We start from the raw sequence: 18,482 nt of genomic DNA on the forward strand, positions 1-18,482 counted from the left end.
AAGCGAGCTATGTAGGCTTTTTTCAGGCTAGGTTTGAGATTTTAATTTAAATGTGTTTTTGGGCTTGCTCAAACCTAAACACTTTTCGAGCCATGTTGATTAGGCTAGCGGGTCAAGCCATTGATAATCACCTTTACTTATGGATGGCAATTCAGTCAGAATTCGCCCCTAGTCCGATTTTATCCGAAGAAAAATTCCGATCCGAATCCGAGAAATAATAATTTGAATCCGACTTTGTTTAAAAAAAACCGACCCTGACTCGGAGGAGGGTCGAAGTCGGAGTCTACTCAGAATCTGACTTATCCGATCCAACTCCGACTTTTCTATGTACGTATATATTTTTTATTATTGGATTTTGAATTTATAGTTCTTTGAAGTTGATTATATATGGGTTGCTATTGATAAGTGGGTCAAAATTAAATTTAAAGTCGGATTCGGAGTCGGATCGGGTTGGAGCCGGAGGTTGGAAATCTAAGTCAGATCGGAGTCGGCTCTCGGAGTCAGATGTCCGAGGCGGAGACAGATTAAAAATCCGACATCTTGTAGGATCGGAGTCGGATTTTGCATAATCTGATTCGATCCGACCCATTGCCATCCCTACCTTTACTAAAAACAATGATCAAAGTTTACAAATATATTAAAAAAAAAAAAAAAAAAAAAAAAAAAAAAAAAAAAAAAAAACCCGAAAAAATCAAACTCGTCAATTATTAATCTAGAACGGAGGGAGTAATAAAATCATAATTTAAAAGCTAACTAAGAAAAATATTAGTCGTTGTAGCTAACCATTGAGACACAAACTAGATACAAAGGCCAATCTGATGCAACCTGTACGACTGCATTGAGCCAAATTTTCCATAATATCTACTGTAACATATGATAATTATGCTTTACGTGGCTTAGTGGTTTAGTGTCATTAGATACTTCACAATTAAACAAAAAGACCGTTACTTTCACTAAGAGAAGATTTAAATAGAAGGCAAAATTTAATACAGGATACTTGCACATGGTCTCCAAAAATGTTGGGATGACCTTAATAGAGATGCTCTCATAATGAACCACTAAAAAATTAGAGATATACGTGAAAATGAATGAGAAAAACCAACACAAACCCCCTAACTCAAAAAAACTAGCACAAACTAAAGAGAAAAGACTAAACTTACCTAACAAACCAGTTGAGCTGAATTGGAGTGCAAGCTTCTGCAAATAGGCTCTTGAATGGGTTGTTGCCGGCGACAAGAGGAGCTGGAATGGCCGCCGACAAGCTGCCAATCAGGAAAGAAAAGTAGTTTGCTGCCTTCCAGGTTAGGATGGTTGGGAATCTGCTGCCTTCCTGCCAATCAGTAAAGAAAAACTTTGCTAACTATTTTTAACACTAGTCCTGTAATTCCACGAGTATACAAAACCAAGAATCATAATTACCACTAGCGATTAAAAAAAATGTACGTTGTAGATCAAAACACACGACTTTGCTTTCACATAAATTAACAAATTCAACTACATCAATGTGAATCAAATTACATTGACTACAAATTGGGAAAATTTTAAAATTAAGAATCCAAACAAAATCAGAAGCATTGAATTCACAAGTAGAGAACTTGAACAGGTGTAATCTGCATTCTCTTGAGGGACTCAGGGGCTTCTATTTACGTTGCTCCATCAATGTCTACCTGCACAAAACTTCACAAACAACACTATGTTAGTATCAATCAAAGTAAAAACACGTTTACATAGAGCTATCTATGAATGACAGGTAGCATAAAACAGAACGAAAATGCTAGAAATTCATCGACAACATTCAAATAAAGTGTGCAATAAAACACTGAGTACAGATAATGAGCTTCAAATAAAGTTTTATTGTGCCATTTATCAGATTCTGCTTCCTCAACATAAAAGAGGGTTTCCCCCTTCCATAGCTACACTCCTTAAAGCTGCGACAGACTCCTAGTTAAATCTTAGTGATCAATAAAACAATTCAATTTTTATTTTGGGCGGGTGGATTAGAAGTGTGGCTGTCTTTTAAGATAGTGCACAAGTTATTACTATTAGTAGTGGGGAAATCTCGATCTCAACCTTAAAGTATTACGAGACATCAATGATAACAATCTAACTCTCTTGGTATTAATTTGTGATTATTTAGTTACCAACTTAGTACTAAAATGCCTCTTTCTGATACCGATTAGAATTAAGGCTTTGTTTAGCACCGTAGTACTAAGATGGCAACCAACTAATTGCAACTTAACACGAGCAAAGTTTACTAGTCTTCTAATATGCATATCAAAATCTATACTAAATGGGTCTTCTATCTTTTGGTGATTTTATTTACTAATGACAAAATTTACTAATGATTGTGACAACAAAGTTATTTTAATGTTAGAGAAAAGATATAAACTCGATACATGAAGGAAGCATATAGACCTCACCACATTACATATCCCACTTCAAGTTTCAACGTTGCAAGAGTGCATGGCAAGCTTTAAAACTTGACAAGTTTATAACAACTACCATCTACTTTTGTCAAGTAAAAACATCAATCAACTTCAGGTTTTTTTAACTTTGACATTAACAAGCAGATTCAAATGGCATTGGATTCCACATTTAAACTTTATTAGACAAATGAACTTGACTTCTGAGATAACTATGCAATCCTTCAATGAATTTTCACCATTTAAACCCATCTTATCCAACATTTCAATGAAAGGACTAATACTGATAAGCTAAAATGGCATCCGCGATATACATAATAAGTGGGGTATTAATGACTTACAACAACAACAATTGAAGTCTTAATCCCCAAAAAAATAATGCTAAGTAACATGTCAAGGAATTAAATGTAAGTAGATGGTAGTTGTAAAATTGTAAGTAAGTTACAAGATTTAATGTAAAGACATAAAATACAGTAATAAAAGATGTAGAAAAAATTGATAGAGTAGAACAAGGTAAATAATAATAATAATAATAATAATAATAATAATAATAATAATAATAATAATAATAATAATAATAATAATAATAATAATAATAATAATAATAATAATAATAATAATAATAATAATAATAATAATAATAATAATAATAATAATAATAATAATAATAATAATAATAATAATAATAATAATAATAATAATAATAATAATAATAATAATAATAATAATAATAATAATAATAATAATAATAATAATAATAATAATAATAATAATAATAATAATAATAATAATAATAATAATAATAATAATAATAATAATAATAATAATAATAATAATAATAATAATAATAATAATAATAATAATAATAATAATAATAATAATAATAATAATAATAATAATAATAATAATAATAATAATAATAATAATAATAATAATAATAATAATAATAATAATAATAATAATAATAATAATAATAATAATAATAATAATAATAATAATAATAATAATAATAATAATAATAATAATAATAATAATAATAATAATAATAATAATAATAATAATAATAATAATAATAATAATAATAATAATAATAATAATAATAATAATAATAATAATAATAATAATAATAATAATAATAATAATAATAATAATAATAATAATAATAATAATAATAATAATAATAATAATAATAATAATAATAATAATAATAATAATAATAATAATAATAATAATAATAATAATAATAATAATAATAATAATAATAATAATAATAATAATAATAATAATAATAATAATAATAATAATAATAATAATAATAATAATAATAATAATAATAATAATAATAATAATAATAATAATAATAATAATAATAATAATAATAATAATAATAATAATAATAATAATAATAATAATAATAATAATAATAATAATAATAATAATAATAATAATAATAATAATAATAATAATAATAATAATAATAATAATAATAATAATAATAATAATAATAATAATAATAATAATAATAATAATAATAATAATAATAATAATAATAATAATAATAATAATAATAATAATAATAATAATAATAATAATAATAATAATAATAATAATAATAATAATAATAATAATAATAATAATAATAATAATAATAATAATAATAATAATAATAATAATAATAATAATAATAATAATAATAATAATAATAATAATAATAATAATAATAATAATAATAATAATAATAATAATAATAATAATAATAATAATAATAATAATAATAATAATAATAATAATAATAATAATAATAATAATAATAATAATAATAATAATAATAATAATAATAATAATAATAATAATAATAATAATAATAATAATAATAATAATAATAATAATAATAATAATAATAATAATAATAATAATAATAATAATAATAATAATAATAATAATAATAATAATAATAATAATAATAATAATAATAATAATAATAATAATAATAATAATAATAATAATAATAATATAAATTAAAAAAAAAAAGAAAAAATTACCTTTAGAAATTATTTACTATATTTACTAATAATTTATTTAATTTATATATAGATGGTACAAAAGTCAAAGGTTTAGTAGTATTTTGAAAAAAAAAAAAAAATTCATGTTTCTCTTGATGTCAAAAAGATTTTTTTTATCTAATTGAGGTTATCTACGGCTCAACTTTTCCAATAATAAAAACAAAATTTATGTTTCTATTGATGTCAAAGAGATTCTTTTATCTAATTGAGGTTATGTACGGCTCAACTTTTCCTAGCAAATGTATTGCTTATTTCATAATTCTTCATATCAAATCATATCGCATCAAATCATTTTTGTAATTGTGTTTCTTTTTTAATGAAAATACTTTAAATACTTTAATAAATTGTAACTTCAAAAAAATTAATAAAATAAAATAAACTTAAATAACACATTCATACAAATTTAACATCTAAATATTTCTTCTTGAAAATACCATATAAATAAACCATTTTATCAAATTTGAAAACTAAATAGATTAGATTAGAAAATTCACATCACTTCAGATTTAATTAGAAAAATTCAAATCAAATCATATCATATTAAATAAAATGAACACAGTCTCAACACCACGAAAAGACAAAATTAAAATAGACAGTGACAAGATAATATATCACTATTCATTAGAGATAGGGTCTACTTCGTATCATTCTAATATGCAAGAAGCAAGACAATACTTCACTATCCTAAAGGGATAAGGTCCACTAGTAATTAGATAAGAATATTGACTATCAAAACCTATCATCTTATTCAAATTTATGTTACGTGTTTGATGTCTCAGTTTCAGAGTATTTGTGGTTAAACTGCTCCCAAGTTCTAACTTATTACTTCTCAACTAATTTGTTTTGGTTGATTTTCTAATTGCCAATGATTTTGGAACATTCAATTTGCATTGGGTCACATTACACAAACATATAGTCATATTAGAGATAGCAATTAGTTGTCCAATAATTAATAACTCATTAGACCTTTGAAAGTCCTTATCACTTCCATATATGGCATACTTACACTTTGTTTGGATAGGAAGAAATGGAAGGAAAAGAAGAGAAGAGAAATGCAGGGGGACAAAATCTATTGTTTGGGTAAAAGATTGGGGGAAGGAGAGGGAGGGATTCATTTTTCCTCTATCTTTAATAACCTTAATCTCTCCAAAATTGGAGAGATTTGGAGGGAAAATGGAGCTCACCTCCCCCTCCCTTTCTTTTCCCTTCCCTTCCTCCATTTTCCCTCCCCTTCTTTTCCTTCCTTCTTTGCTATCCAAACAAAGCGTTAGTGTCTTGATTTAAACTTGGTGCCTCTCTTATGTCATCTGGCAAAAAATCTCAATATAATTAAATTGATTTCAATGATAATCTTTACAATGATTACTTGAGAGCATAATTATTATGTACAAACAGATCAAAATCTAGAATAAGTCACTTACAATTAGGCAGTGTGTTTCGTGTTAGGTTAAATTCGTGGACAACTCTACTAGTTTCTAATTTCTATCCATAATTCCAACCTTTAAATACCATGTCAACTTCAATAATCATGATCCTAGGCTCCTCTAGTATTTTAATATTTTAATAAAACCACGATCATAATTGTTAATTTGTTATATGGTTAATAACATAATAGTTAGAGACCACTTAGAGAACATATTTATGTGCTGAATAATATTCTTAATATTAGGCCCTGTTCTCTTCACCCTAAAAAAATAATATTAAGTAAAAATAATTTCAGTTCAGTAAAAATAATTTCAGTTCAGTAAAAATAAGTTCACTTCAGTAAAATTCAGTTTTCTTAAAGAAGAATTATAATAGAAAATCAGTAAAAATAATTTAAGTTCAGTAAAAATAATTTCAGTTCAATAAAATTAAATTCAGTTCAGTAAAAATAAGTTCAGTTCAGTAAAAATAATTTCAGTTCAGCAAAATTAAGGTGAATCAAACAGGGCCTTAGTAACACCAAACCAATATATTCGTCTTAATCTACCAGACAAGAAGGAGGGCATATTTTTTTTTGTTTAATATTGTCTATATTTCTTGTGTACTAAAGAGTTTTAAAATTTCCTCAAAAAAAAAGAAAAAAAAAAAGAGTTTTAAAATGATTATAAATAAAAAATAAAATAAAAAGTTTCCAGGCATAAGTGTTGTAACCGCATGCATCATATGTTCTAAACACTTGCAAAAGTTTGTTAACAGTACACCAACTATATGTAAAGTATTTGAATTGTTCACCTATGGCAAGGTTCAATCTTTAAAAAAGACGAAAAAATAATCTTTTGTGACATTACTTTCACATGTTGTGTTCATTTGTACTTCAAAAATCAAAGGAGTGCTTTCTATATTTTAAAATTTTATCCAATAGTCTTATATTCGCCTTATTTGTTGTGATGAATGGTCATTTCATAATAATATTTATAAGACAGTGTCACTTGCGCGTGATTTATTAGAACACTAATTAAAAAGAACATCTCACAAAGAGAAATGGTGGGGAAGAAGGCAGAGGAATCAAGTATTATGAAGCCTAATAGAGGCCCCAGATAGAACCTTGAGAAAATTGGACAACCACCAGCTCAAAATGAACAGCTAAACAATGTAATCAAGATAAAGTCACTTTAATTCTATCAAAGTTTACAAAGGACATAGAAATGACACCACATACACTTATAATTCAACACTTTAAAAGTATAGTTTGATGGAATTGGTAGTGGCTGAAAGTTATTGGTTGGCCTATTGTGGGTACAAGTAAAACCTTAAAAGGATAGTGAGATTCTAAGGGCAATACAAGGGAAGTATGGAAACAAGATTTATACCCAAGATGACAAAATTTACTACAGCAAAAGAGAAAAGAAACAACTGCTTGAATAGAAATAAAGAAAAAATATAAGCTGAAGTGACAAGGAGATGAAGAAGAGCTTACAATAAAGGCATTTAGAATAATGTTATACAGGTAATAAGAACCATAGATATGCCAAATTCCCAATTAGTCTAAGTTCTAAAGCACTTTTTTTTATCTTTTATTTTTTTGTCACAATCCTAAATCATTCTAGGACTAAGACTATTTTTGTAAATAAGTCACGAAATGTAGATTGCATATGGGACTATAAGGTTCGAACCTGTGACCTATCAAATACATATCCTCAATTATAACCACTAAGTCAATACCTCATCAATGTAAATTCAAGGTGTAATATTATAATAACACCTTGATTCTTCACATAATCATCTATAATCTTCTTTATAAGAGCTGAGACTTGGTAATGTCAAACTCTTAACATAACCAAAGGTCAAGAACCAAGATATTTCACTTAAACTATGTTTCAACCTCTTATGTTGGGAACCTGACTCTAAGCCCAATGAACGACACTCTCACCATATAAATGGACAGAACCATCTTAAACATTTTCAGGCTCTATTCTAATGTTAAAAATAAGGTCCTTATAAAAAAAAAAAATTACAATTATAATAATGAAAAAAATAAACTCAATTTTTTTTTTCAACTATTTTATTTTAATTGCTCTGTCAAGGAACATATTAATCTTATTAATTTGACAATCCAATCATTCAATTACAAATTGTTAAAAATGAAAACATTTTGCATTTGTGTTTGAGAATTAAGAAAAAAAAAAAAAAAGAAAGAAACACAAATCTTCATAACAATTAAACATTTAACTTAACTTTTAAAAAATCTAAAATCAACTACTAAAAGTCTAAAATTCAATAATAATGAAAAATCACAATAACAAAAAAATATAATTACACATAGAATTATTGGATTTAGCATACCTCATGAGCAATCCTCAAGCAATGCAAGAGGTTAATTAATCTTAATCTTTTACCTTTTAGATCAAATTGTTGACTAATATTATTGGTTTTGTAGAAATATAGTGATTTGATAGGAAAATGTTAGGTACCAATAATTTTACCAATGATTAATTTGGGTTGAAAATTAATTATTAAATAGTTCTCAAATCGTTTGATAGACTGATTAAATGGCAGAGAAGGGTAAGAGTCTTAAAAGGTTTTATGGAGTTTTTGGGTATAAGATGATAATCAACGGAAAATTAGCAACAAATGAAATTTTAAAGTTTTGACAACTTTAAGGGAATTGCAATGCATTGATAGGGGTAATTAAGTACTAGGAAAACTGGTATAATTGTGTTTATTTAGCTCTGATGCTTGTGAATACAATAAGTCAAGAGGAAATGGATTTTTTTTTTTTTTTTTTAACAATTGGGCTCTGAAAATGTTAGGCCCTCAATATTACGGGGCCCTGTCCTAAGGATATGTTTGCACAAGCCCTTAGTCGGCCAATGGATACACGAAAGATTTTGCAACTACAAAGTTACAAACACATGCAAATCAAATCAAAGTAACATGAAGATTTTGTAGACTTACAACAATGGTAAACAACAAATTATCAAATTGAGGTCATACTGTCAAAGTGAATACCATTGTATAGACACTTTTCATTTTACAAATGATCTCCAATTAATCAATAAACGTGTTGTAGACCGTAATTACTAGTCCCTTCTCTACAGTTCTATAAAAATATAAACTTCCCAAACTATGCCTTGACTAAAGAGTTCATCTTCCATTGCTATAGAAAAACATTATCTTCAACTTAAGGCTCATTCGGTATTAACTAGATTAGACTCGTGCGACGCATGAATTACAAAAATTATTGAAATATAAGAGCTTATTTCTACTCTTTATTTTCCCGTATATATTTATAAATTAGATCATAAAAGATATATAGCTATCATCATAACATGTGAAAATTTCATCATACACCCAGGTGTACCATGAACATATGGTACACTCGGTTAAAATACATGAGTTATAAAAATGCGGAAAGAACATTGTATACAATTAGAAGTACACGAGCAAAAAAAAAAATGATTCTCCTCTTGATTTAAAAGATTGATTTGTTACTTTTATTCCTTGATTCATTATTTACATTTCATATTACTTTTGATAACAAAATTATATATATATATATATATATATATATATATATTTGTTAAGAGACATAATTGGGTTTATAAAGAGAAAAACTATAATAAATTTTGAATTTCAAAGTGATTTAATGTTATTTCGGAGTTGATTTTATCGTTTTGATGAATCATTTAATTGAAAGATCGATGTAATTGACAAATTCGTTGTTGAGTGAAAAGGTATTTTCAAATAATTTTTGTTATCAATTTTTATGTTTTGTTGTTATTTTCTAAAGTTGAAGATGATGTTCGTTTTATTTTGATGATTGTTCTTTTATCATTTTTTATTTGCAATGAAATATATTTTTTAAGTCCGATCAATATGTTCTAGGAATCTAAACTATATGTTCTTCACAATACAAACAATGTTCTTTAAGGTAATATATATTAATCATATTCGTTGGTTATAATAATACAAATTATGTTCTTCGAGTATAATAATACAAATTATGTTCATTTTACTTATATAATATGTTCTTATATATTTTGAATTTCAAATTTTTGAAATTTAAGAAAGAAATTTTAAATTATATTTGTGTAAAATTAATTTTAGATAGAAAAATTTTTTATATCTAAATATTTTCTGGTTCAAATATAATATTTTGAAATAATTTGACATTAAAGTATTGGTAAAACTCAATTCATAATTATGTTTTACCTTTTTTATAATAAGTATCTCACAATATATTGTGTTCTTTATATTTCAGTGATATGTTCTTTTATAAATTCATGATGTACTTTATAATTATTTGTTATGCTCTTTCCGCTTTAATTTGGGTGTACTATACGCATGGTACACCCGGGTGTACAAACCACTGATTGAATTACATAAGTAACAAAATATAAAAATGAAAGCCGGTTTCTAGATATCAATTTATTTATTCCAACCAAAAATAAAATTTATTTATTTTATTTATTGACACATTCAAAAAGAATGAAATGAAAATGATTAAAAATAAAAAAAATAACCAATTCCTAAAAAAAAATGACATCATAAGTGCATTTGGCGGGAAAATTTTTCATGACAAAGTAACACATATACATTTGAGAGATAGGATGATGTCAGCAGATTTTTATTTTAGTAATAGTTAATAGATGTCTACGGCTTATTTGACATCGTTTTTTTTTTTTTTTTTTTTACAAGAATCAAGAAAAAGGAGTTTCTTCTTTTTTAAAGTCAGTTATCAAAATTATCGTAAGTTTTAGAAGTTTGACTATTTTTTTTTTATATGACATATATCATATGATTTTAAAAAATATAAAACTAAAAAACAAAAAACCATAGTATTGTAAAAATGCGCCTTTTTTTTTTTTTTTTTTTTTTTGTGTGTGTCTTTAAAGTCATATCATATATGATATATGTTAGAAAATGATTCCAAAATAGTTTGACTCATGATTATGAAGAAAACCGATTACAAAATAGTGAATAATACTTTTTATCCTTTGATAATCTGATATGAGCTTTATGTTTTTCATTTGATCTAAAATAAATATTAAGAACCTTAAATAAAGTGAATTAAATATAGCCTTACATCTAATCCCCACTTTTGTCCCTATTTTTCACTCTATACGGGTACTCCAATTATTTATTTTTATTATTTGTAAGTTTAATATCAACTTTTTTTTACTTAAATATGTAGTGACAGGTCTTACTTTGACCACAATTTTTAAAAGGCAAGATTTGCCTCAACAACACGAACTTCTAACAAGGCGCACGTAATAACATGAACTTTGACTAGTAATTATAACAACACAAATTTTTTTATTGCGTACACAAGATATCACTAATGACATTAAAAGTAGAGATTTTTTCGAAGACAAAGATATAGATGGTCATAGTTGTATGTCATCAAATATGCAACTCCAACTCTAGCTTTGAAAAAAAAAAAACAGAAGGCGTAATACTTTAGAATTATCAAAAATCGTCTCGAATTGTGTAACCTTTTGAAATCAAATTTGGAAAAAAATTTATTAAAATACATCAATTTATGTGCTATAAAATTCCTCTGTTAAGGTATTAGGTTAATTTGGACATTGAGTACTAAATCTGATGTCAAATTAGCAAAAAATTAATAACTTTTTAAAGATAACGCGTCTTCGACAAAATCTCCTGTATTGGGTTTCATTTATGATATTTTGTGCACCCGACGAAAAAGTTAGTGTTTTTACGACTACTAGTCAATATTCATGTTGTTGCATACAACTTGTTAAAAGTTCTTGCTGTTAGGTCAATTTTGCCTTTTTAAAAAATATACTGAAAAAAAAGTTTGAAAAACATCCGCTTTTAATTAATTGTCACGGTTAAAAACAAATATATGGAATATCATTATTTCTAATTATTAGGAGTTATTGACAAAAAAAAAAAAACTCCTATGTGCTAAAAATGGAAAAAAGATAATTACTCCCTTCGTTCCCAAAACTTCGACCCTTTTGACCTAATTTTAGTCCTAAAATGATCAACCCATTTGCATTAAAATACCTACCAATTTACAACAATATTTTTGCAAAATTAGCTTCTCCAAATAAGATTTGTTTTTTTTCATGTATTTTAAATACTTTATCTCTCTACTTTATTGCAAACCCCATGTAAATTTATCTTTCCTATTTAAGTTTCTTAATAATCGCGAAATCAACCCAAAAGGGTCGAAATTTTGGGGACGGAGGGAATACAATTAAACAAGTAGGCTAGGTAAGAGTAAATTTAAACTTCCTTTGTTACAAAATGAATGCATCACTTTGATTACACACAATTTATTAAAAAATTATTTTTTTTTTTATTAACTTTATATTGTACTCCCTCCGTCTCCAAAAATTTCAAACCTTTTGGATTGATTTCACGATTATTAAGAAACTTAAATAAATAAACATATTGGAAAGATAATTTTACATAGGGTTTGTAAAAAGGTAAAGATATAAAATTTTAAAAATACACAAAAAAAAACTAAATTTTATATGGGGAAGCTAATTTTGCACAAATATTGTTATAAATTGGTGGGTATTTTAATGTAAATGGGTCGATCATTTTGGGACTAAAATTAGGCCAAAAGGGTTAAAGTTTTGGGGACAAAGGGAGTACAAGTAAAGCAAGTGAGTTGTACGCCCGTAAAATAAAATATTAATGGTGGCATCTTGGACATAAAATAAAATTAGGTAAATTCTTGTAAAAAGGAACTATAGATAATTAGTTCACAACACACAAGTTTTACAACAAAAATAGACATATACGTATGATTTATATTGATCTTGTACGCCCGTAAAATTGTACAATAATATTCTTATCAACCAATGTAAAATTTTTGAAAAACCATAATGCATTACTTTTGTCGACCGGGTCAGAAAATAAATATTGCTTTTTAAATATTAGAGAAATAGGTGTTAATAGTATGATTAAATGATATTTGTAGAATAGGTGTTACTTAATGTAAAGTCGATTCAAACAACCTATATCCTATTCAAGATGAAATCAGTTCAAAAACTCTATAATAAATTAACCCATTTGAAATCCTAATCAAGGTGAAAGCCAATTGAAAAACTCTGTAATTAATTTATCGATTCAAAATCCTATTCGAGGTGAAAATCAATTCAAAAACTCTATAATTAATTAACCCATTCAAAATTCTATCAGAGCACACGATTTAACATGTCTAGAAGAATATACCAACCAATGACTAAAACAACGTGGTTGCCAATTAATTACAAACATACATTGCAAACACATTGGGTATTTCAGACAAGAGTTTAATTGGGGAGCATATGTCATTGGGTTTCTAAATCCAATACTACTCAAACCCCATATCTTCTGTGCAATTCTCTGTAAAGGTTCATTGGGTCACAAGGTGGATTATCAACACCTGTTTACTTACAATCTTATTCTAGGACAACAATTCAGCAACACAAATATAAAATTCCAGACAACGAGCCGAATCCTAATCACCAAAATCCACGCATATAAATCATATAAGACAAACTATATAGTACTATAACAATAAGCATTTATACTTTGATAAAATACAACAACAATTATACATTACCAAATAACAAGAAGGTTTATCTATATTTTAATGATTACCAAGAAAGCTAAGCCTTTATTTTCACAGTACCATGAATTTATAACACGTCAATCCAAAAAGTAATAATGCAACAAGCAACTTTTGAAGCATCATATCATACTAAGAAAAATATGGCCCCACAAGTGGAAAGTTTAGCAAAAGACTATCAATCAAACTGGTCAAATTTTACAGAAATGAAAAACAGTAAGAAATTAAGATAAAATTTTAAGATAGGTTAAGGAAGGGTAGAACTTACAAACTGAATATGATTTGTGAAAAATTTTCAGTTCTTTCCTTTCCCCTTCTGGTCTGATAGCCGGTTTCCGTCACTGTAATAGAGCTGCAACCCTGGTGGCTGAAACTGGTGGTGGTGGTGGTTGTGGTTGCGGTGGTTTTCGATAATCGTTGGTGACGCGGAAGAAACTGTTGCATTGCTAAGGAAGAAGGGCAAGCTTGATCCGTCTGTAGTAGAAAACCTTTGGAGATAAGGCAACAGAGACGGAGAATTGGACTGAAGGGTCCCCCTATTATTGAAACCAGCGGCTAAGCTGGGAGTAGGAGTAGAGGAAGAGGAAATGCTGAAATTTAAGTTATAGTCATTTCCTCCCCCACTTGCTCCGGGTGAGGCCGCTGCGTTTGCGACTTGTATTAGGTGTTGTTGGTCTGACATGAAGGGGAAATGCTGCTGCTGGTGCTGGTAAAGTTGATCATGGTGAGACTGATGCTGATGATTTTCCGACCCCCCAAAGGATGAAATGGTCATCACTTGGGGGAGTGATGATGTATTGTTTCCCATTTGGATCTGACCTGCCCGAGATGAGGATAGACCCATGAGTCCGGTACCAAAGTAATCTGCCATAGGAGTTGTACTTGCAGCAGCTGCTGATGATAACCACTGATTGTTGTTACTGCCGCCTCCTCTTGAGTGTTTATGAAACAAATCTACTTCTGAATCTACACGGTGATGAGGCGAAGGGCTCGAGCTCGCTGCTGCTCCGTTGTTACTCTCATTCAGATTGCTCATACCCGCCGTCAGTAACTGAGTGAAAGACGATGTTTGAGGCATTGAGCTTACATTCTGATGGTGTTGATGGGAAGCAACACTAACCCTTGATGGTTCACCATCTCTTTCCTTATCCTTCGCCGTCCTCCTCTCCCTCGCTCTTTCCCTTGCCTTAACTCGGTTCTCAGACCGACAAAGCGACAGACCAGATCCTTTACTTGTTTCCGAATTGTTGCTACAACACCCTGATTTTGTACTCATTTGTTGCTGGTTCTGACCATAACCAGGGTCACCATCTAACTCCACATCTGCTGAATCTACACCATTTAGAGTAGGCTTACGCTCATCACTCAACTGCCTCGGAGTCTCCGGCGGAAAACTGCTAGTATTCAAAGACGGAAGCTCGTTGATAGCATCTGCAGCTGCTTTAATCAGCCACTCAACCGCTTTACTTGGCTGGTCATACCCCAACCTGTCTTGCAGATCATAGAACTGGATTGCCGTAGTAACAGACAGCCTAACACGACGATCTCTTGGCCCTTTCGCCGTCAACACCTTACTATGACGGTCTTTCCCTCCACTCGCTCTCGAAACCCTAATTATCCTAGATGAAGGTTGCCACTGCCTCCCAAACCTGTTACTACTCCCCACTTGCATATCCCCTCCTACCCCTCCGCTGCTGCCGTTTCCCGTTACAGCAGCGGGGTTGGTGGAGGTAGTGGTGGTGGGCACGATAGCCCGGCGGAGGTCTGTTTCCTCTACTTCATCTCCTCGGCCGGCGTTGTCGTGCCCACCACTACCTCCCCCTCCTATCTTAGAAGTATCAATTCTACCATTAGAATTAACCCTAGAGTACTTGCAAGCTTGTTGTGAACTCTGAATCTCGTCCACCTCCATACCATCCCACTTTCATAATAACCACAAATAAATATCAGCTTTTTTTTTCTTTCTTTTGCTCCTCCTTCCTACTTGCCTCTTTTCCTCCCAGCTGTCAGAAGTGTGAGCAATAAAAGTAAAAAAAAATAAAAGAAAATAGATATTTCAGTTTTTTTTCTCTCCCTTTTTTTTTTTCTTTAGATTTTTGAGGGTGGTGAGGCTGTTATTAGTATGTCCTATCTCTTATGCATTGATGACGATGTATCAGAGTTATTGTGGCTTTTTCTGCAACAAGAAAAAAAATAAATAAATAAATACATAGAAGAAAAAAATAAAACGAAAATATAAAAAATGCTTTAATCACAATTCAGAATTCAGTATGTACTGCTGCTGAAACACTGCTACAGTAAGCAGCCTCTTGTCTCTTTAAAGCAAGCTCTTTTTTATTTTTCTGCAGTGATAAATAATTAATCAACAAAATTTAAAACAAAAACTGAATCACTTCAACAACTACACACAATAACCACTAACCGCACTCGGTATTGTATGTTATTATTACATTACAACAATGTAAATTTATTATTTTCGTCAAATGCAATAAATAAAATCTTAAAAATAGAAAATGTACAAGTATTAGTACATTTTTTAATAAAAAGAATGGAAATGAAAGTATAAAAAGGAGCATCAGATACTAAGTTAACAATAATAATAATTAATAATAAAAATTTAAGTAGTACAAGTACTAAAGAGAGTGTAATAAGCTAGTATGAAGTTATTTTTAGTTTAGGCATAGGTAGATAGCTAAGTTAGTACAGTAGCTAGTGAGTTGTAAGTTGAGATCTGAAATTGTTTATAGTTAAGCACATACCTAAAACCAAGACTTTTTTATGCTCTCGAAAAAGCTAATTAACCCCAAAAAGCCTATTTTTTCTCTCCCTTTCTCTCTCTAACCTAAACAACAATAATATTAATGACCTTTGATCATCATCATATTATCAAAGTTTCTTTCACCTTTTTCTGGTTTAGATTGGAATTAATGGTTACGATAATTACTCATATTAATTTAGCTAGTTTAATTAGCTGTAAATATTTTTTTTAAAGACGACAGCAACGACGACGAGGGCATTAATACAAGCTTTAAATTTACCTGCGTAATTACTAGCTCTCAGGTTCTTGGATCTACAACTTCTGCAATGCTCTTTCTAACCTGTTGAACCAAAATTTTAAGATTATTATTTAGAATAAAAATAAGATTTTAGTTAAATTTTAATTTAAATGGGAATTTCCTAATTGAAATTAAGCTCCAAAAAATGCGGAAAGATAGGAAATAAAAATTACCCAAATAAATAAAGCATTAATGTGAAGAGAAATCAGTTAATTCAGTTGTAATAAGGAAAATGAAGAAAGAAAGGGGAAATAGTAGGGTTTGAAATTTGAATGTTTTTGTTGTGTCGGGAGAATTAAATTTTAAAAACAATTAATATTTTTTATTTGAAGTAATAAAATGAATTGCCGGATAATGAGTGAACAGTAGGAAAAATGAAGGAAGAAGAGAGAGAAAGAGAAGGTGTGTTTGTATGTATATGTATGTTCTCGAGGATCAATGCCCTAAGCTTTCCTCCATTTGAGCAACCACCGGTCTTATCGGGAAAGGACAGACGACACTTCGCCGTTTCTACCCCCTTAAATATCTCTTTTTTTCATTCCGATTTTGCCTTTCGTTATATTATTTCTAAGATGTAATAGAATTTAAATAAGAAAAAATTATCAGGAACTACATGCTAAATAGGGGTATTTGGAAACAACTACCCACTAAAATTTTTTTATCAAAGGAACTATCCTCTAAATTTAAAAAATTAGAGTAACACTACCCATTTGCATTTTCCGACGAGAATGTCCGGCGTGTGGGGCCCACTTTTTCAATTTTTCTTCTAAAAATTCCTAATTGAAGAAGTGAAAACAAGTGGGGTATGCAATTCATAGGTAATTCTTCTCTTTTAATCTATTAATTATGAATTTTGATGTTATGGTGTAACGATTAGAAAAATTAGGGTTCTTAGAAATTGAGGATAATTTGAAATTGGTTGAATTTATTGCTTTTAATTCAAATCGGTTATATTAGGGTTACGAATTAAGGTCCAATTTGTCATTGCATCGTGTCTTTTCAGAGAAAATTTGAAAAAGTGGGCCCATGCGCCGGACGTTCTCGCCGGAAAAATGCGAATGGGTAGTGCTACTCTAACTTTTTAAATTTAGGGGTAGTTTTTTGATAAAATTTTTTAGTGGGTAGTTGTTTCCAAATACCCCTATTAAGCGTGTAGTTCCTGACAAATTTTCCTTTAAATAAAGAAAATGATACTCCTTCCGTCCCAAATTACTCCGTACTTGCAACGCTTTGACTTTTTAAACTATTCACATATCTCACTTTGACCATAATTTTTAGTTATTATGTGAAAATCAATATAATCATGTAAGGTATTATTGGATCTATTTTAATGTATATTTTCTTAATATAAACTTTTTATACCTTATATAAGTATATAATGAAAGATATTGACGGTCAATCTTGTGCATCGGCTAACGTGTTCAGTCAAAATGTTGCAAGTAATTAAACTAGGACAAAGGGAGTATACCACTACTAGAAAACAAACCATTTCCGACGGAACTTTTTCGTCGGAAACACCCTGAAATCCGTCGGAAATGGTGTTTCCGACGGAATTCCGTCGGAAATGGTTGTCGGAAATGGGGTTGTAGGAAAAACCACTATTTTCGTCGGAAATTCCGTCGGAAATACTTTTCCGACGGATTTTTCCCTCGAAAAGAGGTTTTCAGGTGCCGGAAAAATCCGTCGCAAATTCCGACGGATTCACTTCCGTTGGAAAGTTACGACGGAATTTCCGTCGGAAAATTATTTTACGAAATTAAAAAAAAAAGCCGTGCCACCATCGGCACGGCATACAACCGCCTCTAACCACCACAAACCATTACCCTTTCCACGACTAAACCCACCACCACCCACCACCCAAACCCAGAAATAAAAACAAAAATTTTGCCACGACTTAACCCACCACCACCCACCACCCGAACCC

General features: G+C 29.0%; 1 protein-coding gene across 4 annotated transcripts; it reads right to left on the reverse strand.

Moving 5' to 3' along the window:
- Positions 1-1,407: 1,407 nt before the first annotated feature.
- LOC145636083 (transcription factor TCP2-like) lies at positions 1,408-17,034 on the reverse strand. Of its 4 annotated transcripts, none has more exons than XM_081687537.1 (5): positions 16,732-17,034; positions 16,541-16,600; positions 15,779-15,844; positions 13,771-15,678; positions 1,408-1,667 (listed from the first exon to the last, which is right to left on the reverse strand). In XM_081687537.1, the coding sequence occupies exon 4, from the start codon at positions 15,412-15,414 to the stop codon at positions 13,798-13,800; it is 1,617 nt and encodes a 538-aa protein (XP_081543663.1). In that variant the 5' UTR covers positions 15,415-15,678; positions 15,779-15,844; positions 16,541-16,600; positions 16,732-17,034; the 3' UTR covers positions 1,408-1,667; positions 13,771-13,797. The 4 variants fall into 4 exon arrangements, with proteins under 4 accessions (XP_081543663.1, XP_081543660.1, XP_081543661.1 ...); XM_081687534.1 differs by having other exon boundaries at positions 1,408-1,677; positions 16,732-17,032; XM_081687535.1 differs by having other exon boundaries at positions 1,408-1,677; positions 15,758-15,844; positions 16,732-17,032.
- Positions 17,035-18,482: the final 1,448 nt, after the last annotated feature.

The sequence above is a fragment of the Chenopodium album genome, chromosome 6, assembly GCF_948465745.1.
Source record: "Chenopodium album chromosome 6, dcCheAlbu1.1, whole genome shotgun sequence".
NCBI lineage: Eukaryota > Viridiplantae > Streptophyta > Magnoliopsida > Caryophyllales > Amaranthaceae > Chenopodium > Chenopodium album.

What these genes read in the sequence shown, in the direction of transcription:
- LOC145636083 (XM_081687537.1), bottom strand. Translation starts at nt 15,414, where the DNA reads ATGGAGGTGGACGAGATTCAGAGTTCACAACAAGCTTGCAAGTACTCT.